Source organism: Camelus bactrianus, chromosome 6, assembly GCF_048773025.1.
Source record: "Camelus bactrianus isolate YW-2024 breed Bactrian camel chromosome 6, ASM4877302v1, whole genome shotgun sequence".
Lineage (NCBI taxonomy): Eukaryota > Metazoa > Chordata > Mammalia > Artiodactyla > Camelidae > Camelus > Camelus bactrianus.
In genome coordinates, this window is record NC_133544.1 from 67,417,373 (window position 1) to 67,444,521 (window position 27,149).

The following is a 27,149-nucleotide window of genomic DNA, read 5'->3' on the forward strand; positions in this document are numbered from 1 at the left end:
ACTGTCATCGACACTAACTTATACAATGAAGAGGGGACCTGCAGAAGTCATTCGTGAGACACGCAGCCTTTTGGTTTGAAGCCAAGCCTCCTTCCTACCACCTTTTCTTCCACAGATGCTCTTCGGTTTCCAGTTTTTGTTTCAGTGCACGTTAAGTCAACAGGACAAATACTGTCTATTGGTTCAAGGCTCAAAGACCCTGCTGGGGTTTAATATTTATTATTCACACATCCTTTTTTTTTTTTTTTAATTCTGAACTTTACTTTAATGTTTCACTGTTACCTTCATTTTGTGCTTGGAAAAATGGAGAAGCGATAACAATTTACTGCCTTTCTGTTGAATGGAAATTTGACTCAAATACTCTAAAATGTGGATGCGTCATATGAAATTTGATATTCTAAAAGTGAAACATCTATTTTATGTCCCGGGCTTCATGATTTTCAAAATCCTATATTAAATTTTCAGTGATTTCAGAACATTGCCAAGCAGTCTATTAAGTTCTATGTATAATTGTATTGTTTGTTTATAATAAATTAGCATTAGATCTTTATTATAAGAACAAAGTTTAAATAGTCCTTGGAGTCACTGCACATGTTCAGACACTTCAAACTTCGTTAAATTTGTTTGTATATCATTTGATTAAATATCCCAATGAAATTAGTAACATCTCTATTCTGTATAAGAAGAAATGAAAATAGAGACAGTAAATCAAATCTAAAACTCAACTTTTCTGACTTTCTCCTATTATCACATATTCAGGTTTGCATGTTCATAATCCTTTATTCTGTACTGCAGCTTTCAGCTAAAAAAAAAATGAGTGACCTGTGGGTGTTTTTTTTTTTTAAATAAATATCTTTCATTATTGATTACTGATTAATCTTATCAGAAAAGCCACTTATTCAGGTGATTTGTACAGTTAATTTATGCCTTCTTACTGAATTAGTCTTCCAATTCAATTTTATCCACCCCCATGGATATAAAAGGACATTGCTGCATTTTTAAAAGTTTAAAAGTGAAGCTTAAGAAATTGCTTTGAACCAGATAACAAATATCTCAGAATTTATATTTTCTAAATCCACTTACTATTAGAAATACCATAAATATCTTTAATGCATACCTAGTCTATATTAAAAACCTGTTTTGATGTCAGATAAACATAATGTTTATATCTACAGATTTTTACAGTCTCTGTATAAGTCAAATACTAAAGGGTCGATTCCTAGGTAATGAATATAGAATCAGGAAACAGCTGTGAAATAAAATCGATGTACTGCTATCAAGTAGAAGTTCGTAAAGCAGACCTCTGATGCCTTTAGATTCCTCGCACGTACACATGCGCTGAGTAGTGGGCCATGCAGTTCCATTCTGCTCCAGCCTCTGAATGTGGCATTCTAACAACTGACCTGCAAAACTATCTTTAGTGGTTGACTCTAAGGCAAATTTCTTCCTTTGAAACTTAGAGAATGCCCTCTTCTGCTCATATTGCTCTTTTCTTAAAGATTTGCTATTTCTAATAATTTAAAATATAAATTTAGATAGATTTTCTTGACAATTTGGGTCAAATTCTAAAAGGTACTTTGAATTTCATTAGAGTCGCAGGCAAGTCATTTTCCAGAAGTCCATTTTTAATGTCTATGCTAAATAAATTAACATTTACAGACAAGACAAAACCATCATACGCTCTTGTAAGAATCCAAGGTAAATGTACAGAGGTGTATCAACTATTTCAAATTCTAAAACCAAGCATCTGCATGAGAATCACCTTGATTAAAATCTTCCAAGCTTAATTACTCCTTCTTAAATAATTTTAAATTCTATATTGGACAAAACAGATACAAACGTATTTGTGCAAATTAACTTTAAAAACATAGTATGGCTTAAAACTCACCAGTTAACTTCTGCAGCATCATACTATATGAGCACACTTGAGTCGTCATTCTGCATTAGTCACCATTCTTAGTTCAAGTGAACACATGGTACACATCTATAGGCAATATAAACCCAATAACATTCCCCCAAAAGGAATAAAGGATTGAGATGCTATTGAAGCAAATTAATTTCTAGGGACTCGGATAAAGACAATAAACATGAATAGAACTCAAGACATAAGATTTGCAGGGCTTATCTCGCCCTTTATGTGTTAGACATTTCTTGGGGAAATGTCATCTGCCTTAGGAGTAACATGAAATAGGCACGACTCATTCCACTCATTCTATCACATGTTAAAAAATAAAATTCATGCAATTTTCAAAAACTAATTTCTCATCATCCCAGTCAACAATTTCTTTAAAAAAGTTGAAGGGTAACCTCTGCTTTGAGATTACAATAAAATTAAAAATAGTTTAAATATTGCCATGATTAAGAAAAACAAAGTCATCATTTATGCAAGCTTAAGAATCCAAGTTGCTTGTGGAGTAAAATTAAAATCTATCACACAACAATCATTCTGAGCTACAAACTAACACGTAGCTTACCTTGCAAGTCACCTCACCAACTACTAATTTTACTTACATTAACGACAAGTATAACATTTACCAATTACAAGTCTACGGGTTTACTTGTTGGCAGTAGTTGAGCTTTTCCAATAGGGTTTTTTGGAGAACCTTTATACCAGACCCTCTCTTTTTCTGACGGCTTTCTAAGGACCCTGTTATTTACGCCAGGAGAAAAGCCCATATCATTACTTACAACAGATTTCAATATATCATGATTTGTCAGATCATCCAAGGGAACCTTAATTTGGCTGTTAGATATCACTTCCTGCTTACAAACTCGGGTAGACCCAAGAGAAGAATTCACAGAGTCTGGGTGCCTCTTCATCTGTAAGACAGCTGTAGAAGTTAATTTTGTAGATTTTGAAAGAGTATCAAGATTTGACTGTTTGCATGATGTAGACTTCTGTTCTCCAGGACCTGATTTGGCAAGTGGAATACAGGAATCTTTCGACGTACTTTCTGTACAAGAGGGAAGAGCACTATCACAGCTCACTGATTTAACCAGAGGAGAAGCAACGTCACCAAGACTTGCTAATTTATGCCTCGTAGGTTGTCCGCCATACTCCAACAAAGAATTAATTCTTCTGACAGACTGACGGACCGGCGTACGCTGAAACTTAAGAGGTGACTTAACTTTTGTCTTACTTGATTCATTTAAAGAAAGCTGGTTAAACCACTGTATGTGGTCTGAAACCTTTCCATGCTCTGTCATTTGCAAGCGTTCAGAAACCGTTCTGTCACATGTTTCCACCAGTGACTGCTGTTTAACGATTCTTACAGGCCTAGGTTTTGACAAGTTTGTTCTGTTATATGCAACCTGCTCTGAGGAAGAGGTGCCAGCCACACCCTCCCTTGTAGGTGCACATTTCAGTAAGTTCTCTTCCATCCTGTTTTCATTCTCCTTGAATTTAGTATTTCGTGTATCCCTTGGGGACTCTTGTTTCTTTATTTGTTCATCACTGGATAGTTCTTGCTTGCTTAACTCACCTTTTGGTATACTCGAATGAATGCCATTTTCTAGTTCTGTCTTCATCTGAGTTGAGGAACATTTTACAGTGGCTCCTCTGTCCCATTTTTGAGTTTGATGTAGGGAGAAGTCTCTTTCTAAAAAGTTGTTTTCATCTTTACTAGTGTGGTGTTCATTTGATTCTATCACAGTCAAATTACTAGTTTCAAATAGATTTTCCTCTGGACTACATTCAATAGAAGACGTTTCATTGAATTTTACTTTCCCCACATTAGTTAATGATGACTGCCTGTGATTTATCAATGCATGAAGATTGCTTCCAGATTCAGAAAATGCCTTCTGAATTTTCACCACAGTCTTTGTGGTCAAGTTATTTTCATCCCCACTAAGAGAGCTACCAGTTACATTGTTATGCTTATTGTGTACATTAGAAGGGGTGAGCTCATATGAGCTAACAGACGATTTTTCAACTATCATATCAGGCTCCAAAGAAGAGTTTGCTACCTCAAGACTTCCATCTATTGGAGAAATTTCATTTCCATCTATTTCTTGAAAACTTGAATTGCTTGGTCCTGTCCAAGACATTCGATGACTTGTTCCAGCTAGTCGCTCTGGAGTTAATAAGTTTTCCTCAGACTTACTAATCTTTTTTGAACCTAAAATAAAGCAGTTCAGTGTTTTTAATCATTTACATTTGACCTAGTTCTGAAATATTATTCAAATACGTGACAAATTAAATACTAAGCATTTAATTCCAATAAATTAAAGATTTGTGTTAAAAGAAATAATTTTATATATAAATATGTCAAACATTTTGATATATACATTTATAAAGATCCTCCAACTGTTCACAGAAAAATACACTGCCAATTCGAATATTTTCACTATCCAAACACAAATTTTCAATTTCTAGAACAGTAGATTACTTAATATATTTTATCATTAAAAAAGCAACTAAAGGTTATATGTCAATTATATCTCAATCAAATGTAAAGTAATGTTAAAAAAAAAAACTAGCATAGGCTTTTAGGGTAAAATTCTAACAATATCCTGTATATGTACCTTTCTTTGTTAATCTCTCATCCAAATCTGGGCTAAAAAGCAGACCTGTTTTTACAGATTCAATCCTATTTTTTAAACTTTGTTGATTTGCAAGTCGTCGACCAACATTTTCAGATCTATTGACATCAGGACATGCATTCTGTACAGAAAAAAAGTTGAAAAGTCTTGGTTAAGAAATAATCCTAGTTAATTCAATATATGAAGATAAAGTAAAATTTGGTAGTTATCAAAATCCTCTACAGCTAATTAAAAAAAAAAATATATATATATATAATTGAGGAACAATTTTATAGCAAACACAACATCCTCGCATGCATGCTGATGAAAAATCTAAGCATTTGACCTGCCTACTAGTTGATATTTTATGATCTAAAACGAAAACAGCTGGAAACCATAAACAAAAGGAAAAGACAAACTATGCACTGAGAAAATATTTGCAAAAGATGTGACTGACAAGGGCTTAATTTCCAAAATAATAGAAACAGCTTATAAAACTCAATAACAAAAAAACAACCCAATCAAAAAATGAGCAGAAGACCTAAATAGACATTTCTCAAAAAAAGACACACAGATGGCCAACAGACACATGAATAGATGCTCAGCTTCGCTAATTATTAGAGAAGTACAAATCGAAACTACAATGAGGTATTACCTCATACCACTCAGAATGGCCGTCATTAGAAAGTCTACAAATAAATGCTGGAGAGGGTGTGGAGAAAAGGTAACCCTCCTAAATTGTTGGTGGGAATGTAAATTGGTGCAGCCACTATGGAAAACTTACGGAGGTTCCTTAAAAAACTAAAATTGAGTTGCCATATGATCCAGCAATCCCACTCCTGGCCAGAGGAGAAATTCTCTAACCAGAGAAAACTCTAATTCAAAAAGATACACACACCCCGATGTTCACAGCAGCATTATTTACAATAACCAAGACACAGAAACAAACTAAATATACATCTACTACAGATGAATACGTACGTACACACACACACACACACACACAATGGAATACCACTCAGCCATTGAAAAGAATGAAATAATGCCATTTGCAGCAAAATGGATGGACCTAGAGATTATCATACTAAGTGAAGTAAGTCAGACAGAGACAAATATCATATGATATCACCTATATGTGGAATCTAAAGTATTATACAAATGAAGATTTACAAAACAGACAGACTCACATACACAGAAAACAAACTATGGTTACTGGTGGGGAAAGAGGTTAGGAGAGGGATAAATTAGGAGTTTAGGATTAGCAGATACAAATGACTATATAAAATAAACCAGGTCCTACTGTATAGCACAGGGAACTATATTCTATATCCTATAATAAACCATAATGGAAAAAAATGTGAAGAAGAATATATTATACACACACACATAACTGAATCACTGTGCTGTACACCAGAAACTAACACAACATTGTAAATCAACTCTACTTCAATAAATAAACAAATATATAAGTAAGAACTGGCTCACACATTAACTTAAAAAAATTTTTTTTGTTATGACTCTGTGCAAGGGCCTGTTCACAAGAGTGAAAGAAAACAAAAAAACAAACCAAAATCTTACCCACATGGAATTTACATTCTCAATAGGGAGATTTAAAGCACAATAAGACAGACAGTAAATTATAATGTATAATATACAATACATAAGGTAAAAAGTGCTATGGAGAAAAGAAAAACAGGGTAAGAGGGACATGGAGTGGTAAAGTGTGGGGGGGTGATGTTTAACACAGTGATCAGAAGATGATTTGTGAGAAAAGAAAAATGAGAGTGAGAGTCATGAAGGTATAGGGGGAAGAACATTCCAGGGAGAGGAAAATGCTAGTGCAGTCTCTAAGGCTGAACAAAGCAAGGTCTGGCCCACTCGAGAAGCAGCAAGGAAGCAAGTGACTGGAGCTGAGTGAGCAAGGGAGAGTGGCAGGAGGAGGGCTGGAGAGGGAGGCGGGGAGCGGACCACCACAGCACTGCAGCTCAGTGTGGGAACTTTGGCTCCCCTCCCGCCCTCCTTCCCCCCCCCAGAGTGAAGCAAGGAGTCCCTGGAGAGTTCTAAGCAGAGAAGTGACATGCCTTAACGCTGGTTTTTAGAGGATAATCTTGGCTCTAGTATTGCAGGAAGGTAGAAACAGATAGACCTACTAATAGGAGTTTATTATAGTAATCCAAGCTCCAGGTGACAAAAACTTAGAGATTAGAAATATAGTGCAGTGAGAATAGGTCAGTCTGGATGGATTCTGAAAGCAGAAGTTAGACAAGACTCCCTAATGGTTTAGACGGTCCATACGAGAGAGAGTGAGGGGTCAAGAATGCCTGCATGGTTTCTGGCCTAAGTGACTGGAAGAATGAGTTGCCATAACTGAGATGGTGAAGACTGCAGGTGCAAGCGCGGTGGTGGGGAGGGGGACTGGAGAAATAGCAGCAGTGAAGAAACGCATCTCGGAAGCTCTATTTGGGGCAGGTCACAATCGAGATGTCTGCTGGATCAACACGCAAGTAGGGAGGTCAAGTAGGTAGATATTAAACAGTCAAGTTGTTCAGGAGAGCTAGAGATATAAACTTGACATCTTAAGTAAATACAAGATGTTTGGAGCTGATGACCACCTCGAATAAGTGGAGTGCGAAAGAGAAATCCAAGGGCAAAGCTTTGAGCACTCCAATGTAAAAGAATTAGAAAATTAACTGGCAAAGGGGGAAGAAAAGCATGAGACTAAAGTGTCCTTGAAGCAAGGAAAGAAAGTATGCCAAAGAGGAGCGAGCCATCAGCCAGGTTCCATGCTGCTGACACATCAGGTCTAACAAGGGCTGGTATCTGTCCACTGGTTTTAGCAGCGCTGAATTCATGGGTGACCTAGTTCAGAGCTGCTTCAGTGACTGCTGGGGATGAAAACCTCCCTGGAAGTGATTTCAGCAGAATAGAAAAGGAGGAACAGGAGATAACAACTCAAGTGTCAGAGTTTGGTATGAAGGAGGAGAGAATGGGAGAGTAGATGAGGGGAAGGCAGGGATAAGAGTGTCTTTTAGCATCGAGTCTTCAGCTTTATGCTAATATAAACATAAATGAAATGGTGGAAGACACTTACTCCATCTTTGCTACTTTTCCCTAGACTAAATTTCAAACGAAGAGATCTTCGAACCTTTTCTTTACGACTGATTTTAGGAGAGAAACAGCCTGCTTTTCCCGATTCCACCCTAGAAAGAGTGTAATTAAGAACATCAGTTTATAGCATAAGAACTGGAGGAATTCCTACAAAATAAAATGGGAGTCCAGAGCAAATCACATTGTTAGTAACTGAACAGAGTAACAATTTTCTAGGTTTAAGGTTTGAGATACCATGTATGAATATATTGTATTTGCACATAAAAATGATCTTTCCTGTTTATCATAAGTCACTTATAAACCAGAATCATTAGAATAGACTAGCTTTATATATTAACAGGAAATTTTAAAATTATACACATCAACATATAATAGGATTTTAAGCAAGCAAATTGACTCAAATTAGGAATCTTTCTCTGGAGGATATATAAAGTGCACTTTATATGTAAAGATTGTAAAGGCAAATGGGATTTTTAAAAATTGATTCAAATATGATTCTCAGTAGGAAGACACAAAATATTTTATTAACTATATATACCAAATTTTTATCCAATGAAAACAAAATAAATGGATAAATTACCTGCAAACTTTTTTGCTTGCAATCCTTTTACTTCGCCTTAGCACACCTGTACTGATCAAATGGTTTCCACTGATGGCTACAGGAGAGAGCGAACTCTGAGATGACCCTTCTGGGCTTGTATCAAAGTGAACTATAAAAATAACCACACGTATTAGACCACAATACTTATTTTCTCTTCTAAGTATAAAATATTAATAGCAATTAGAGTCAAAGTCTTAATTTCCACCCCTAAACAACATCAAAAATCACATAATTTCTGCTTAGAATTTTCAGGGATTAAATAACCCAATTTAGCTAAAAATAGTATCAATTTCCTACATTTTAGTTGCCAATTAAAGGTCAGATTAAACATTACTTTTATATTAGAGTTTGCTTTAAGGTCTTTTAATATTACAGGCGGAGTGGGCATTGTTGCAGATTAGAGAAAGAGCAAGGTTTCAAGACAGACAGACTTGAGTTTGTCCCACTATTTACTAAATGGCTTTAGGCTCTGAAAATGGACTTCTATGGTGAATATAAATATTACTGTAATGTACGTAAAATGCCTAGCACAGAACCTACTACATAAGATTAATTAATGCTATTATCAAAAATAAACTACTGAAAACAATTTAGTATCTGAGTATCCAGTATACACCTGTTAGCCAACTGCTGTCCACCTGACTCTGGAGTGTAATTTATCCAATATTTTTTGTAAACAAACATAAACTTATGATCTAGGAGGGGAGGGTATAGCTCAGTGGTAGAGTGCATGTTTAGCATGCACAAGGTCCTGGGTTCAATCCTCAGTACCTCCACTAAAAAAAAAATAAAAACCTAATTAACTCTTCCCGAAAAAATAATTTAAAATATAAACTTAAAAAGTTTTTATGTGAAGTTCTGGGGAAAAAATGCTAAACAAACAAACAAACAAAAAAACACTTGATGATCTAGAACACACACCTAACCACTTGGCTACTGCCATGTTCTGTGCTAACAACTGGAGGCTACAACAGCTCATTTTGAATAAGTTATTTAACACTGTATCATGAAACTAACTATAATAAAAAAAATTAGGAAAAAAAAGTTATGAGCAAAGGCTCCATATACAGTTGAGTTACGCTTGAATATTACCCAGGATACACTCAACAAACATGAACCCTCTCAACTTACTGTTGGTACTGACAAAGAATTTACACTGGTTCCCAAACAGAGATAGCAATGTCTTTTCAGTTCAGTTAAAAAAAAAACAGAAAATAATACAACCATTACACTGACTTTGGGGTGCATTTGGCTAAAAAATATGTTGGAGGCAAAATAATATATGCAGTGTGACATAAACAGCTTTATGCCAGGGCTGCAGTCTAGTCACCTTGAAAATCTATTAGTGGTGACAAGGAGGCACAGCCAGAACACATGGAATAATGCACAGTTATAACACATCCAAGAAAAAATTATAAATCAGTACTCTATGGATTGTAGGTTAATATTGTTGCCTTTATACATTAAGAAAAAAGCATCGTATCTGTTATAATCTAAACTTAGAAGTCAAACCATTTCCAGTTTTGCAGATGGAATTAATTGAATTGTGGCTGAGAAAGTAGGGTCAAAGAAAACTGGTGAGTTAAAATAATAGGATTACTGATGCTGAACCTGTTAATTTTTTTTTTCTATAAAAAAATGCATTGGGTAAGTAGGCTCATACTGTTACAGTAACACAAGAACAGTTAGTCTATTTTGGGGAGCTTGGAGAAAAGGAATCAGCAGGTTCATTTCTTGGGCAAGATGTCATATTGCTAATGAACAAAGGCAGGGAGAACTACGATTCACATCTGCCATTTGGAAATAGTCCTCCAAAGTGGGAAAGCTTTTAAATATTAAAAAAAAAAAAAACAACACTAAGTTACTTTAAGGGTGTAAGTCTCTAAACTGTGAATACTGAAAGAACTCTAGACGTAGCTTCAGAGTTCTTCATTACACTTTAATGAACCATAGAGAACTGGTAAAGGGCCATGGAGACCAAGTTGTTATTCTGTTCAACTTTTTAATAAAACAAACAAGGAAAATATAAACCCTTTGGACAGATAATAGAAACAAAAGAGAGGCTCTTGGGAAGAAGACCTCATAACCTAGTTAGCAAATTCAATATAAAACTCTTAACATTGTTTGAGACCAAAAAAATCTAAAACAATCAGAGACCACTCACATTTTGACTAAATGTGAGACAAACATGAGATGGAAGACTCTGAGTTTAGATAGGGTTTCATTTCATTTTGGGTTCATCATAAGGTTAATATGAGCCAACTTGTATTCTAGACTTGCTAAAGGAGGCAACTCAGTCCAGAACCACACTAGCAAAGAAATTTGGTATTCAAATTAGCATGATTATATTATACTTTTCTCTGGAGGCTCTTGTTGGCCACATTAGAAATTTGTAGTTCATTTGGAATAAAATGATCGAGCTGGTAAGGGATATGAAAATCATGCCATAAGGAACAGCATAAACAAAGTTTTTAAAGCTATTTGTAAAAACTATTTGAGTATAAAACTTTAAAAATACCACCCCCTAAACTGTAACCCACAATGGTTACTCCAGTGGAAACTACCCCCACAACTGGATTCAGAAGTGCTCAAACACTGGAGACCTCAACAGGAGACAGCAACCCAGTGACAGCTACAGAGCCAGAAGTGACTAAAGTAGAATTCAGGATGTCTCATCACGTAAAACCTGAGCACTGGTGCTATTCATGGAAGCCCCTAACCTTCTAGGCATGGCTGTAAAACAAACACAAACACACACACACACACACACACACACACACACAATTATACTAAACCAATGTCTATTTTAAAAGTTAGGGGACTTTATAAAAGTTCAGAAACTTGATAAAACAGAGAATAAAGCTCTTGGTCCTAAAGGGTAGTATTAATATGAAATAGTACTTTGCCCAGAATAGGTACTCATATTAATATTTACAGCCCAATTATATAAATTCTATTTGCTACCTGATACTGGTGTAGAACTGCTACTGAAGAGATTACTCGGCAACAAATCAAAGTTAAAATTGTGCTTGATGGACTTCCTTTTCTTACTTGAGAAACCATGAGAATCTACTGGCAGTTTACGCTTAGCATTTGGCGTAAGAACTGTTGGTGATATGGATAGCTGGGCTGGAAAAAAAAAAATTGTTATTTCTCCCACAGAGTTGATAAAATACAAACACTTTATATAATTTCTTCTTATAAAGTTATTACTTAGAGCTAACCCAAAACTAAGGGGATATGTCAAGATTCTTAGCAAATAGTTGTAACTTAAACCAAACAGACTAAAAGATGCATATAATTCACATTAAAGAGTATTAAATAGGGAAGAAAAAGTATAACCAAGATATTGAAACAAAAACAGATCTAAAAATTATTTTTGCTTTTCATCATAACTGAGTATTAACAGTTAATGTCCTCAGTCTGGAAAACAAAACAAATAATCACATTTTCTGTTACTGGGTTGAATAATTTCAGCCACAAGCAAACCAAGATAAAAAATTGGAACAAACACTAATAAACTTCTGGTTCTAAAGTAAAAATGAGATTGAGTTATTTTCACATGTTCAATGGCATCCAACTTATAAAAGAATGTGACTTAGAATATCAAAGATATAACAATAGACTAAAATAAATTCTTACCTATGATTTTAGGTTCATTATATCCAATGTAATTAGCAATGTCATAAAATAATATTATAGTATAATATCTCCACTGAAAATTATATTTGGAATTGATTAAAATAAATTATGTAATAATTTTTGCATAATATATAGAAATTTTCATTTAAGTAAATATATATATACCTACCAATTCTTTCCTGTTGAGGTGTAATAGAGGGTGTTCTATTAGGTTTAAATTTATTTAATGCTCCACTAACAAAATCTGAAATGCAAGGCATATATAATCATATAATCAATTATAACTTAACATTTACCTCTTTCAACAATAATTCATATTGATATCTGTGGTCTTATAGCATCTAAGTTTATATCAGCGTATATGTTTTAAAGTCACTTAAGGTCATTTAAAAGGAATTATTCCAAACAGGAATATATCTATTTTTATTCCATTCTCCACTTATACCCATATAACTCTCAAAATATAAATAAATAAGAAGTCATACTATACAGAATTAAATGTAAAACAAGGATGTATAATGTACAGAAAGAGTATAGAAGAGGAAGTCATTACTTTTTGAGAAAGGGAAGAAATGGCAACAAGAGAAGCAGCTTTGTAAGGGAAATAAAATCTGGACAGTGTTCTGAAGATTTAGTAGGTGTTGATTAGGTAGGAAGATAGAATTCAGACAAGGTGACTAGCATATGTAAAGGCATGTTAAAAAAAAACCCAGAATTTATGCACACTAGAAACCAGGACTTTGATACTCATAGAGCAAACACTGAATGATGGATATGGTAAGAGATAAGTCTTATACTAGGCAGATAAGTAAAGGCAGAACAAGGCCTGTATGTTATTTTGAAGAACCTGAACTTCTCCAAAGGTAAAAAGGAGCAAAATCATCATCTCTGCACTTTAGAAAAGTCACTTTGGCAGCAGTATGATAGATTTAGGGGGTCAAGAATCCTTGGGGACAGGTAAACTAGCTAAAGGTTCTCTTAAGTATGGTATTTAGTCATCCAACAAATCTGTAAGGCAAATGAAGATAAGATGCTATCGGCAGGAAAAGGATTCTTTGATCTACAAGACAATTTATTCATACCTCATAGTAACCACCAAATGTAAAACTAGAGCAGACACAAAACATAAGAGAAAACTGAGAAAAACATCATAGAAAACCACCAAACCAAAATGGCGGCAGAAACACAAAAGAAAAAGAAACAATGGAGATACAGAACAACCAGAAAACAAAAGACAAAATGGCAATACTAAGGCTTCATCTATCAATAATCATTGAAAATGTAAATAAATTGAATTTACCAGTCAAACACAGAATGGCTGGATGGATTAAAAAACAAGACCCAACTCTATGCTACCTCCAGGAGACTCATCTCAGCTCTAAAGACAAACATAGGCTCAAAGTGAAGGAACGGAAGATGATACTCCAAACAAATGGCAGCCAAAAGAAATCAGGTATAGCTATACTCATAGTAGACAAAAAAGGTTTCAAGCCAAAAAAGGTAACAAGAAATACAAGTGGACATTATATAATGATAAAGGGGTTAATTCATCAGGAGGAAACAGTTAATATATGCACCTAACATAGGAATGCTAAAATATATAAAGCATATAAAAAGCAATTATTAATAGACCTAAAGGGAGAAATTGACAGCAACACATTAACAGTAGGGAACTTTAACATCACACTTAGCTCAATGATAGACAGAAAGTCAACAAGGATATAGCTGCCTTAAATGAAAAAATTAGCCAAGTGAACTTAATAGATTTATATAGTTCATCCCACACCAATACAGCAGCATACACATTCTTCCCAAGAGCACATGGATCATTCTCATGGACAGACCATAAGCTGGGACACAAAACAAGTCTCAGTAAATTTAAGAAGACTGAAATCATCTTTTCCAATCACAGTGGTATGAACCAGAAATCAACTATAAGAAAGCTGGAAAAATCACAAATATGTGAAGACTAAACAACATGCTACTGAACAACTACTGGACCAAAGAAGATAAAGGGGGGAAAAAATACAGATGAATTCCCACCAAACATTCAAAGAAGATTTAATACCCATCATCAAATGCTTCCAAAAGACTGAAGAGGAGGGTACACTTGCTAATAACTCTCTTATGAGACCAAATTACCCTGATACCAAAACCAGACAAGACAACACACAAGAAAATTACAGGCCAGTATCTCTGATGAACATAGATGAATAAATCCTCAAAGAAATGTTGGTAAACTGAATACAATATTACATTAAAAGGATCACAAACCATCATGAAGTGGGATTTATCCCAGGGATGCAAGGATGACTCAACACCCACAAACCAACAGACAAGTTACACCACATTAATAAAATGAAAGATAAAAAAATATGATCATCAATAGATGCAAAAAAAGAATTTTACAAGATTCAACATCCATTTATGATAAAAAACTAACAATAAAACGGGTATTGAAAGGACGTACCTCAACATAATGAAGGTCATTTACAATAAACCCACAGCCACCATTATACTCAATAGCAAAAAGATAAAAGCTTTCCCTGTAAGATCAAGACAAGGATGCACACTCTCATCACTCTTATTCAACATAGTATTGGAAGTCCCAGAGCAACTAGGCAAGGGAAAAAAAAAAAGCTATCCAAATTGAGAGGAATAAGTAAAACTGTCATTATTCGCCAATGACTTTATATATATACATATATTAAAAAACTCTGAAGACTCCACCAAAAATGTTTTAGAAATAATAAACAAATACAGTAAAGTTGCAGGGTACAAAAAAATCAATATACAAAAATCTGTATAGTTGCATTTCTATACAGTAACAATGAGCGAGCAGAAAGAAAAATTAAGAAAACAAACCCACTTACAATCACAACAAAAAGAATAAAGTACCTAGGAATAAATTTAACCAAAGAGGTAAAAGACCTGAACACTGAAAACTACAAGACACTGTTGAAAGAAACTGAAGAAGACAAAGAAACAGAAAGATATTATGTTCATAGATTAGAATTACAAAGCTATAGTATTCAAAGCAGCATAGTATTGGCAGAAAAACAGACACATACCAATGGAACAAAATTGAGAGCCTAGAAATCAACCCACATATATATGGACAATTAATGTATGACAAAGGAACAAAGAACATAAAATGGAGAAAGGACAGTCCCTTCAATAAGTGGTATTGGGAAAATTGGACAACCAGTGCAAAATAATGAAACTAGACCACTTACACCATACACAAAAATCAACTAGAAATGGATGACTTGAACGTAAGACCTGAAACCATAAAACTCCTAGAAGAAAACACAGGCAGTAAGCTATTTGATATCAGTCTTAATGTCTTTCTGGATGTTTCTTTGGTCAAAGGAAACAAAAGCAAAAATAAACAAATGGGAGTACTAAAAAGCTTCTACACAGCAAAGGAAGCCATCAACAAAACAAAAGGACAACCTACTGAATGGGAGAAGATATTTGCAAATCTTATACTTGATAAGTGATTAATATACAAAATATATAAAGAACTCATACAATCCAACAACAAAAAAACAAACCACCCAATTAAAAATGGGCAGAGGTTCTGAATAGGCATTTTCCCAAAGACATACAGATGGCCAACAGGTACATGAAAAGATGTTCAACATTACTAATTATTACAGAAATGCAAATCAAAACCATAGTGAGATATTACCTTACACCTGTTAGGATGGCTACTATCAAAAAGGCAAGAAATAATAAGTGTCGTAGAGGCTGTGGAGAAAAGAGAATCCTCATACACTGCTGGTGGGAATGTAAATTAGTGCAGCCACTATGAAAAATATGGAAACGCCTCAAAAAATTAAGAATAGAACCACCACATGATCCAGCTACCCCATTTCAGAGTAGTATTTATCCAAAGAATACAAAAACACTAATTTTAGAAGACATATACACCCCTATGTTCATAGCAGAATTATTTTCAATAAACAAGGTAAGAAAACAACCAAAGTGTCCTTCAATAGGTGAATGGATAAAGAAGATGTAGTACACATACACACACATATGAACACACACACACACACACACACACACACACCATGAATACTACTCAGCCATAAAAAAGTACAATATCTTGCCATTTGTGACAAGAGGGATGGATCTTGAGGGTATTATGCTAAATTAAACAAGTCAGACAAAGAAAGAAAAATACCATATGATTCCAATCATATGTGGAGTTAAAAACAAACAAACAAAACACCAAAATAAATGAGCAAACCAAACAAACCAAAACAAACACACAGATACAGAGAACTGAGTTGTGGTTACCAGAGGGAAAGGGGGATGGGGAAGGGAGAAACGGGTAAAGGGGGTTAACTGTACAGTGACGAATGGAAAGGAAACTTTTGGTGGCGAGCATAAACTTTTGAATGTGTATACATAAGTCAAAATATAATGTCCACATGAAACTTATATAATGTTATAACCAATGTTAACTCAATAAAAATAAATAATTTTTAAAACGGAAGGGAGAAGCTTGCTGGGTAAAACATTTAGGCTAGAGTTTAGCTAGTGGATATTATTTGAACAGCAGGGGTAGATAGAAGTAAAAATATATCAATAAAAAGTATAAGCAAAAGAACAAAGTGTCTAAAAAAACAATGAATAAAGAAAGCAGTTTGACTAAAGTATAGACCACCTCAAGGAGAGACAGGAAACAGTAGAAAGGCACGGTAAAGCAGCCCTATGAAAGGTCTTTAATGTTAGGCTACAAATGTCAGTATTATTAATGGAAGTTTCTGAACGTTATGCACGTGAGATATGTGATTAGAGTTATATGTTAAGAATATCAGCCTTGACAGCAATAGGCAGAGCAGATTCAAGGAGGAAGCACAAAGACCAAGAAGGAAATTCTTACAGTAAACACTGCAGATAGAATCTTATAAGACATGAAAACTGTGAATACAGATGGTAATAAAAGGCACCCATGGTTTAAAGCTCACGTGATAAGAGAATGGTGGTGCTGTAAACTGAAAAAAAAAATTCCAGCAAAACCAGTTTTAAGAAGGTGAAGATGATCATTTCGAAAGGCTGAGCATAAAGCACCAAGGAAAAACAGAAGTAAAGATGTCTGCCTAGTAGAGGCTGTAACTGAAACAGAACTGACATTTGTGGGACAACAGTGGTAGAGATCCAGAGCTCATCTACTTAGACGTGATAAGTAAAACTGTAGGATGTGTGAAATTATAAAAGGGAAAAGGTAATGAAGGTGATTGGTGTCTAACAATATCTAAATTTGGGGTAGGAAGGTTTATGGGTTGAACTGAATCCTCCAAAAAGATATGCTTAAGTCCTAACTCCCAGTACTTGTGAATGTGACCTCACTTAGAATTAGGGTCCTTACAGATGAACTCAAGTTAAAATGAGGTCATTGGGGTAGGCCCTAATTCAGTGTGTCAGGTGCCACTACAGGAGGAAAAGTTGGACAGAAAGACACCTAGAGAGACTGCCATGAAATGACCAAGTCAGAGATTGGAGTGATACAGCTACAAGCCAAAGAATGCAAGAATCAACAGCCACCACTAGAAGCTAGAAGAGGCAAGAAAAAGTTCTCCCTCATAGGTTTCAGAGGGACCGTGGGCCAGACAACACCTGGATTTCAGACATCTAGCTTCCAGAACTATGAGACAATACATTTTGGTTGTTTCAAGCTGCCCAGTTGCGGTACTTTGTTTCAGTAGCCCTAAGAGATGAACACAGAAGGCATGAGGGGAATCTACAAAGGAGGCAAGAAGAAACAGAAGGAGACACTATCATACAAGCCAGAAGATTCAAAAAGGAATGGGACAGGTAATAGCAACTGGCTCTGATACTCAAAAGATAAGAAATGTCCTAAGGCAACTGGAGGAGGAATGGCCTCAGTCTTCTAGATGAAGAAGATAGTAAGTCTTATGACTGATTCCACCATGAGGAAACTTTGGTTCTTTTTGATTCTTCCTTGGTAATGTTTCCTTCATTACTTAGTTCATTCTCCTGACTAATTCACAGCACTATTTCAGATCACGATCTCATACCTAGATTATTGACACACATTTCTGACTATCCTCCTCACCTCCAAGTCTCAATTCTCCAAACCAGATGATTTTCTAAAACAGTTTAATCGTGGTATGCCTCTCCTCAAAACTTCAATGCTTCTTTAATACTCAGCTTAATGTTCTAATTCTTCAGCCTGACATCACGCTCACCATAGTACCATCCCAATCCCTAGGATGAACCTCTCGGGTCATGATTTTCGTATTTATAGACACAGACATGTATCACTTCTGCCTCACGCAAATCTTTCTTCAGAGCATCCCTCTCATCTAGAAAAGGATACAAATATTCTGACCCTCCACCCAGTTCCCTTAGATTCTACTCATTCCTCAAGAAGGTTCAGTTTGACCTCCTCTTTGAAGAGTTCCTGGGTCATTACAGCCAGGGAACTTTTCTCCTATGAACACATTTTATGTTTGTGCTAAAGATCAAACATGTAGTATTAGGTTGTGTTGCCATTTTTACTTTTCACATGCATACATCATGTCTTTCCAATGATGCTATAAGCCCTGAAAAGACATACACCATAGCTTATGCTTTTTAATGTTCAAATGCATTTCAGGCAAAGGCAAACTGCTGTACCTTCATAGCCGGGACTGCCACCGCCGCTTACCTCCTACACTTTGTCTTCGCTTTCTCTTATAGTCACCAGGAGTTTCACATTCACCTTCTTCAAAGCCTTCTAGTGATGGAGTAGCACAGAGACCATCAATACCCAACATAGCTGGTATCTTTTCTAGGATAAAATCTGGAACATGCCCTAAACAAAAATGTTCATAATTAAGATCTTTCCTTACTCCCCCTCAAGAGGTTGAAATAGCACATAGCCACCTTCTAACAATTGTCTTCATAATTCACTTAGAAGAAGCTGGAATCTCCCTCATTTAAACAAATCCCATTACTTAATAATAAGGCAACTGCATCTTACCGATATCTGATGCACAATCAATGAGAGTCTGCACTACTGCAGCCTGTAATCGTAGCTTCTTTTCTGTGTTAGCAGACATCTTTTCATGTCCTTCACTTGTCTGAAGAAGGTTTGGTGCAAATATTACAGCCAGATTGCTGCTATCCATCTTATTCTCACTGGACCTTGAATGAGCCCAAAATAAAAATACAGAGTTAAAATAACATATTGAGCACGTTTTAAAGACCTCTTACTTTATCGATTAAACACAAGTCAAAATACAGCTACTCTTCATCTACCCATCTACATAATTGGCTTGAAACAAGACAGAACCAGAAATACACAGCTTCTGTGTGCTTAAATCTATGTCATAAAAACACTGCTACCCATTGAGTCCACACTTTGTTGTTCCACACAAATTGAACATGTCTCTTTGAGTTTCAAACCCACACATAGAAAATTCAAGGTACTGAAGTATGTCTAGAACAAGCAGGCTCAATGACAGCAAGAAGGGACAAATCTGAAAAGCAAAAAATCCAAATATTTAAAAACACAGTAATCTGAAGCCTTTCAGTGGACTAAGAATCCTATAAACATCAATAAGCCATTAAGCCATTCATAATGACAACTCTAGGACAGAAAGGAAATATTAAATTATTCGGTATACTGTTTTTTAAATTATAAATTATACAGAGTATAATTCTTATAGTAAGGAAAACTATAGTATTTTTAAGAAAAATTTCCATTCCAAATAAAATTTAATTTATTATCATAAGGTAAATCTAGGTAGTTGAGAAATTAAACTATCATCTCCCAAGACTTAATTAGTACATACCTAAGGGAAACTTTCCTGAGAAAGCTAAAGAAGTATCTTAATACATCAATTGTGTGGTCAGCCATAAGACAGGAGAGCAACAATGTAGCTGTGTTCTTCTCCTCTGTTCTCAACTGTTGAGCTTTGAAAAGTGCTTCATGCAGATCAGCGGGGAGAATGGGCTCTGGCAATTCCCTAAAAAACTGCTTAAGGAGTCCTGCAATATCACAGGGAGGTGCAGAAGACAGGCATCTTTCACCATGATCCAGCTTATTCTGAAATAAATATAATAATCTTGAGCATTTGGGGGCAAAAGGGTTTGTTGCAAATAAAGTATCCTTTCTTATACTCTAAAGAGTTTTCTTTAATAAATTTCTCTTAACTCTTGTTTCAGTATATATCACTCCTTTTCAGAATGCTAAAAACAAAATTAAAAAATTTTTTTCATTTCATATAGTACATTATAGAAACAAGGGCCATGGATTTGAGAGTACTCGCTAAACTTTTAAAGCATTATATAAATAGCACTGATTATAACAATCATTTCACAACGTGTATATATTTCAAAACATCAAGTTGTACACGTTATTTATCAACTATACCTCAATTTTTTAAAAAGCATTATATAAATGATATACAGTTCATTTTGGAAAAAGCAAAAAGGTTTGTCTGCCATGAAAAAACCTATTTGCAAATTCAATCTCTATCAATAATTCATGTAACAGTTCTAAACATTTCAATCCTAAAGACCATATCAAAAAGTGGTACAAATGAAAAATTATAGTTCAAGAATATGCTTACCTTTAGTGCTTTTAGACGAATAACAGATCCTGATTTCCTAAAAAGCCCTTCTGTATGAATATGCTCTTCTAAATTTGTGCAAGCATCAACAAGAAAACTGAAAGAAAGAACTCTTTTCAGGTGGCAAGATACATATCTCACTAAATCCTATTCTCCTGCCAAACTATATAAGCAGACTAAGTATTACACCCCTTTCAGGAGCTCTGATGCCACAAATCCCTTTAACCTCTATGATAAACAGGTTACGTTTAGTTTTCCTTCTTGCTTCCTGAATTCTTCTCTAACACCCATCTTTTCACTCATAACTTCAATGAACCTGCTCAACCCTACATCCTTGTCTATCTTAATCCATTTCTTTGCTTCTGCTCAGAGCATAAGATTTTTTTTTTTTTAACTGCGTTCATTTCTTCATATGCCAGCCTTTGCTCAAATCTCTGCAGTCAGACTCATCCCTGTTACTCCATCAAGGTCACTAACGCCTTGCCAAGTCCATGGTCAATTCATTGTCTTCATCTTGCTTGTCCTACTAGCATCCGACACCCTTGACCATTCCCTGATGATCTTAAAAATATTCTTTTTCACACACTTCTGGTTTTCTTGCTGTCTCTCTGACTGTTCCTCCTCCAACTTCTTTTCTGGCTCCTCTTCTTCTCCTAGACTTCTACACCCTAGGATCACCCAGGGCTCTGTCTAAGGCCTTCTCCTTTTCTTCATCTTTACTCTCTCCACAGGTGATCTTGCCCAGCATACAAAACTTAGAAAACCTACCATCTATTACATTTGCCCAAGAATAAGGCAAGGTTTTTCCCTCATCAACATTACCTCTCAGAAAGTCAGATATATCCCAGTCCTTACAATTCTCATATTTAGAGGTATGTGCTCAATTTCTTTATACTGAACAATTTTTAACAATCAGTATTGGCTGCAGATACATAGTTAATATTAATAGCTGGTAACAACAAATCTGAATGGATATCAGCTGCAAGCAAATGAAGGCATTGTACTGGTGCACAGGGGCTCAGTGTTGCAGAGGGTAATCAACAGAAAAGTTTTTTTTTTCCTTTCAAGAGGCAGGCAAAGACATTATAATAAAGATTTAGTCATTATTATTAAGGTTGTGACTGGGATTCCAAATGTTGAAAATCATCATAAAATAGCCATGTATAAGCCATTTAAAAGTAAAATAGTAAGTGGTTACTTCATGAAGATTGTGAATCTGTACCTTTAGGCTGAATGAGGGGAAACTGTTCTAAGGCAGGGAAGTGTTCAACAAATGCTTTTGGACCATGCATCAATTAAAAACCTAAGTTATTGGACTGTGGTAGCCAGAATGAATCCTACTTTGGATAGAGGGGAAATAAATTAGTAATAGCTAAGATAATTTCTTTACATGAATTTTTAAACTGTTTTCTTAAGATATAAACTTCCCTAGTAATTTCTGATGTATTTAGTTCAAAAGAGTATTTACAGATAGTGACACAGAAAGACTCAAGTGTTGCATAATTTACATTGACAAATACTCTAATATCTGAGCTTAAATATTCTTTTAGTCAACATTTCTAAAACAAAAAATACTAAAATTATAACTGAATTGGTAGTTTAGTGTATTACTGACTATAATCAGAACTACAGTGAAAAAATTGGCTACAACTGAAAACTGACTTAACAGAACAATAATAATTTGCTTTCTAACATTTATTCATCACTGAACCTTAAAATTCAAACCTGAAAATGAGTGTACAAATTAAAAAGTTAAAATATGCAAAAGTTTAAAAACAACTTTCACATTAGTTAATGCTGAGAAATAAAATCATTTGCTAGTTCCAACTAATTGTGTGAGTCAATCAACTAAACATTCAAATACCAGTTTGAAATATTTATTCTTCATTTCAAACTTTGCTTACCTTGGAATATGTCCATATTCTGGTACAACACACTGGGGCAATGCATTAAAAGGTACTCCAAATATTTTACCCTAAAATGACAAATTCAGTTACTCTAACACAAATATTACATAAAATGTATGTTGTCTTAAACATTAGGCAAATTAAAAACCTAACAAATAAAACAAGATAGCAGAAATAATCTCTCAATCAAGACAGAAAACAATTATATCAAGCACATTTGTTAAAAAGTAACTACTTTTTACTCCACATTATGTTAGGTGCTGGGAGTACAAAAATGGTCAAGTTAGGGCATTGCCTGAAGCAATGTAGCAAATTCTGTTAGTTTCCAATCCCATAATAGAAAATCAAATCATTTAGTGTTCAGCCAGGAAATTCTTAAACAGAATTTGGCCCAAAACACAAACACTAACATTTCTGGAAAAATACTAATTTCCTTCAGTAACTATATAAATACTGATCTTAAACTTTCTGTTGGTCACATCATAAAAACTAACTTGGACAAAAGGCTAAATTGACTGATAACAGTAATTCCTGTCACTTAGTGGGTACTTCCTAACATTATATCAGGGTGGTTACTTGGAGACCTGATTATCTTTTCCATACTCTATGGGAGAGCACTACTCAAACTGTTCTGAGGTACCCAAGGTAGGGATTCTGCAAAAATATTTAATTCAAATTTCATTTCATACTTTGAAAACCATTTTTAATAAATCACATTCAAATGTATTACTCATATTCAAATTTTAATACATTTGAATATTCCAAGAGTACACTGGTATGTTAGTTATGTTTCTGTACACCTCTGGATAAAGAATCTGCCACGATCTTTGGGCATACATTCAAACTTCTTAAAAATGAGTCACTGATTAAGAAGGTTGTAGCTTTGCCTTGGACTTAAAAATAAATTCACACCTGTATATATCTGCTTATGTAAAATTAGCTATGTGGGCACACCTAGTCTCACAAATGTTAATTTAGCTTAGATGCATCTGCTTTCCATGAATGCTCTTGAAGCACTTATGTTTTAAGAGCATCTTACTTAATATTTTATTTATAATCAATACGATTATATTGATCAATCCATGCCATTCAGCATTCTAAGTGATTTGACAAATTTTACTAGTCCTTTTTTCAAGCATCTGGCTCAATTTAATTGATGAATATAGAAAAGACTGTATAGTACAGTGCATAAGAAAGCAGGCTCCTAGAGTCAGGACTGCCAGGCTTTAAAACCTTGGCTCTTCCACGTATTAGCTGAGTGATCTGAATCAAAAAATCATTCTCTATGCCTCAGCATCCTTACATATGTCTTAAGTCATAGAATTATAGAGAGAATTAAATGAATTAAACGATGTAAAACATCAGCGTCTGACAGCAAGAATTCAAAGAATATTTGCTGCTGTTACAATTATCATTTCAAGGTGAGCTACTAAAAAAAGTTATCATGGGCAACTCCTTATTTGGGTAATCAGAATTTTCTTGATACTGTGCAACCAAACAAAATGCAAAAATGTATCAGATGCTGAAGCTGATTCTAAGTTTACAAATGTCATATATAACTAGAATTCAGATTTTTTCCAAGTCTCATTAGTCTCAACTGACTTCACAAACAAGTGCTAGAATGTAATCTCATAAAATTAAACTAATAACATGCTTTTAAAATTTTATATATTAGACTACCATTTAAAATACCTTTAAAAGACTTCTAGCACTTTTCTTAAAGACTCAAAAATATCATTAGATAACAAACACCAAAATGCTAAAGAAATCTAGTTTTCAAATACTTGCTTAACATGTTAGATCTCATTCCTGTAACATGATGATCTTCTGTACTTATTAGAATACTTTTATTAGGGTTTCTAGCACGACTGCTAACTAAGATGTAAACCACTGATTATCAAAACGACTATCATTAGTTGACTAAGTGGCTTGTGACAGGTACTGTGCTAGTTTTATCTACAGATTTTATCATTTTTAAAATCACCGAACCCAAGGAGAGATAACCATTGTTCCTATTTTATAGAGTAGGAAACTGAAGCTCAGGACAAGTAGCCCAAGAGAGTAGAGCAGGATTCAAACTCAGGTCTGTCTGACTCTAAAGGCAAGTGTCAGTTTTTCTTAAGGAGTGAGAAAAAAATCTGTGTACAAATTCTTTCATATACTTACAAAACCTACTACATTTGAGATCTTGGAAAGCCAATTTTACATTCAGAAGAAATCATTCAGTTTTTAAATATAAATAAATTTGTTGCCATTATGTTGCAAAGAACAAAAATAATTTCCCCAGAATTTTGTAAGTTATCAAGAGGTATGAAATTATTTGTTAGTTTTCTTCTCCAAGCACCTATTTTCTTTCAGAAACTATAAACTATTCAGTTATGCAAGTTAATTTTTAGTTTTCATTTCTAAGTATTTAGAAAGCACCATATAATTAGGCAAATAAATTGAAAATAAAATGCCTTATAGTCAACTTATTATTCACAATGAAATTCTTGATGATTCTGTACAGATATGAAAATCTCATTCAAAATCCCATTACCTTAATCCGCCCCACCTAAACCATTAAATGCTTCTAAATCATTCCACAATGGCTTCTCAATTTACTCATTAAAAAACAAAGAAACAAACAAACAGCTTTAATGTCTCAAAAGTATGATATAGCCAAGGAGAAAGCATGTTTTTTGTTTCAAATTGGTGAACATAAAATTATTATCAGCAGGTCAATTATCAGCAGAATAATGGTCTGTTTCTAATGCGGTGACACTTTCTCATCTACTGGTTTATTTAGAAAATGTACTGGCACCCCTTGTCCCTCTCCAAATCTTACTCTAAAACAGTGGTGGTGAGGTAGTGTTTGACTCCCTTCCTACGTGCAATTTGTTCAAAAAACAATACATTGGCAGTAAGTGGAGACATTTTTAATTGCCACAACTGGGACATGCTACTGACATCTAGTGCGTGGAAGCCAGAGACGCTGCTAAACACCCTACAATGCACAGGACAGCTAACTCCAACGCCCCCGAATTATTTAGTCCAAAATGTCAGTGTTCCTGAGGTTGACACACTTAACCCATTCTCCTTTGAATCCACGAAGGAACATTTTAGTATGACCTGATAACAAGTGATGGTAGAGGGTGCCCTCCCCCCCGGCCCCCCGCCGCCGCGTTTTTTAAAACGTAAACCTCTTTCCCCAGAACTTACCACTATTTCCGCTGCTGCTGTTTCCAGTCTCTTGCGATCGCACTGCCCACGGCCACCCTTAACCTTAATGCCATAGACAGCACGGAGCTGCTGTACCACGGCCAACCGCACTAGCCTCTGATCCCACATCCCGGACACGTCGCCCACTCTCCGGGGCAGGATCTGAGTCCTGACCCTCGTTCGCCACCAAGTCTTCCAACTTCCAAACACTCTCAGTTTTGCGCTCAGCTCTGTTGCCTTCCGGCCACGTCTGGCACTCTTCCGGCCACGGCCCCCAGCCACTTCCACAACTTTTTCCTTGACCTATACACTTTCACCGACCGCCTTCTCTTAGCCCTTTGACCTAGCCACACCTCACCTTTCCTTCACTTACACCGGCCTTCTTTCTTGTCACTCGATCCTTTCGGCTACTTACACAGACCTCCCTTCTTTCTCCCTTTCGGTTCCCAGTACCACGCCTGTTAACCAGCTTCTCACCACTTTCGGCCACTTTCCTCCAAACCTTCCTTTGCCCTCGTCTCTCTCCGAAACGTAAACAAGACCCTTCCCCTCGTCCCCTCCTGCCCCGGCCAGCTCAGCAGGGCGCCTGCCCCTGCGTTCCCGCGCCCCCCGACCCTAGCCCAGCCGCCGGACCAGCCGGTTGCTCAGGCGCCTCTTCCAGTCCCGGTCCCCGCCCGGGCTGGTCGCCGCCGTTTCACAGACTGCTCCTTCCCTCCCCCATCAGCCTGCCGGGGCTCCCCGGCCAGCACATGCCGATGCGCTCACTGAAGTCCGACGGCTCTCCCCATGCCTCCGCCACACCGCGTCTACCGACACCCGGAGCCCCTGCGACCCGCCCAACCTCGGCCCCAGCCCAGGCTCAAATGGCAGCGCCAAACAGCGCTCCGCACTCTGATTGGTCCGCTCCTCTTTTCAAAATCAGGACCCCGGAGGGTGGCCAGGAGCTGCCTGTCTAGTAGGTTACGGTTGAAGAGGAGATCACGAAGGGTGTGGCTGGCAGAACTAAGAAACATGAAAAGAAACATGAGTTCCACTTGCTCCTTGTTAGCCTTTTTTTTTTTTTTGGAGGAAAATACCGTTTGTCATGTATTTAAAAACCCCTCGCCTGCGCCTGAGACAATATATTCGAGGAAATGTAATAGACACCTCGTTCTCAGTTTTGCATACCTCGGCCGGGGCTAAAGGTCCTTTGACGGAGAAACCGGTTCTACGGAACCGGAGAGGAGACAATTTGGGTCAGGGTTCACAAACGCTGATTTTAGTAACACTAACCCAGGGCGCTTAATGGGAACTTAGGCTATGGGAACTGGTCCATATTTGGGGGCTGATGGTGACGCCCAAGTCTTAGCGCTCAGGTAGTTAAGTACAATAAAGAAGACCTGTCACAGAGCAGAGAGCGGGAGGAATGCGCAGTCCGCGAGAGGTGGCAGCTACAGAAACGTCATTCGGTGCGATCTGAACGAGGAGACCCGAGACGAGACCAGGGAGGAGACGGGGTGAGGGTGGGGTGGTGCGGGGGTGGAGGAGCCCGGCTTTGGGCCCACAGTGCAGGGACCTTGGTGATCTTGTTGACAA

At 36.1% G+C, this 27,149-nt stretch overlaps 1 protein-coding gene across 1 annotated transcript; it reads right to left on the minus strand.

Annotated features, from left to right (window-relative positions):
- Positions 1-1,604: 1,604 nt before the first annotated feature.
- Positions 1,605-26,433, minus strand: ARHGAP11A (Rho GTPase activating protein 11A). Its single transcript, XM_010965101.3, has 12 exons — positions 25,575-26,433; positions 22,371-22,441; positions 20,467-20,563; positions 19,687-19,940; positions 18,873-19,036; positions 18,558-18,704; positions 12,042-12,116; positions 11,195-11,359; positions 8,210-8,339; positions 7,613-7,721; positions 4,525-4,663; positions 1,605-4,118 (listed from the first exon to the last, which is right to left on the minus strand). Exons 1-12 carry the CDS (start codon positions 25,701-25,703, stop codon positions 2,539-2,541), a joined length of 3,060 nt encoding a protein of 1,019 aa, XP_010963403.2. The 5' UTR covers positions 25,704-26,433; the 3' UTR covers positions 1,605-2,538.
- Between the last annotated feature and the right edge of the window lie 716 nt (positions 26,434-27,149).

Bases quoted from the DNA above. Each gene is read 5' to 3' on its own strand.
- ARHGAP11A (XM_010965101.3), bottom strand. From the start codon at position 25,703: ATGTGGGATCAGAGGCTAGTGCGGTTGGCCGTGGTACAGCAGCTCCGT. The intron at 20,564-22,370 runs GTAAGCAAAGTT...TCTTTCTTTCAG, and splicing joins GAATATGGACATATTCCAAG to TTTTCTTGTTGATGCTTGCA. The intron at 19,037-19,686 runs GTATGTACTAAT...GGCTCATTCAAG, and splicing joins CTCAGGAAAGTTTCCCTTAG to GTCCAGTGAGAATAAGATGG.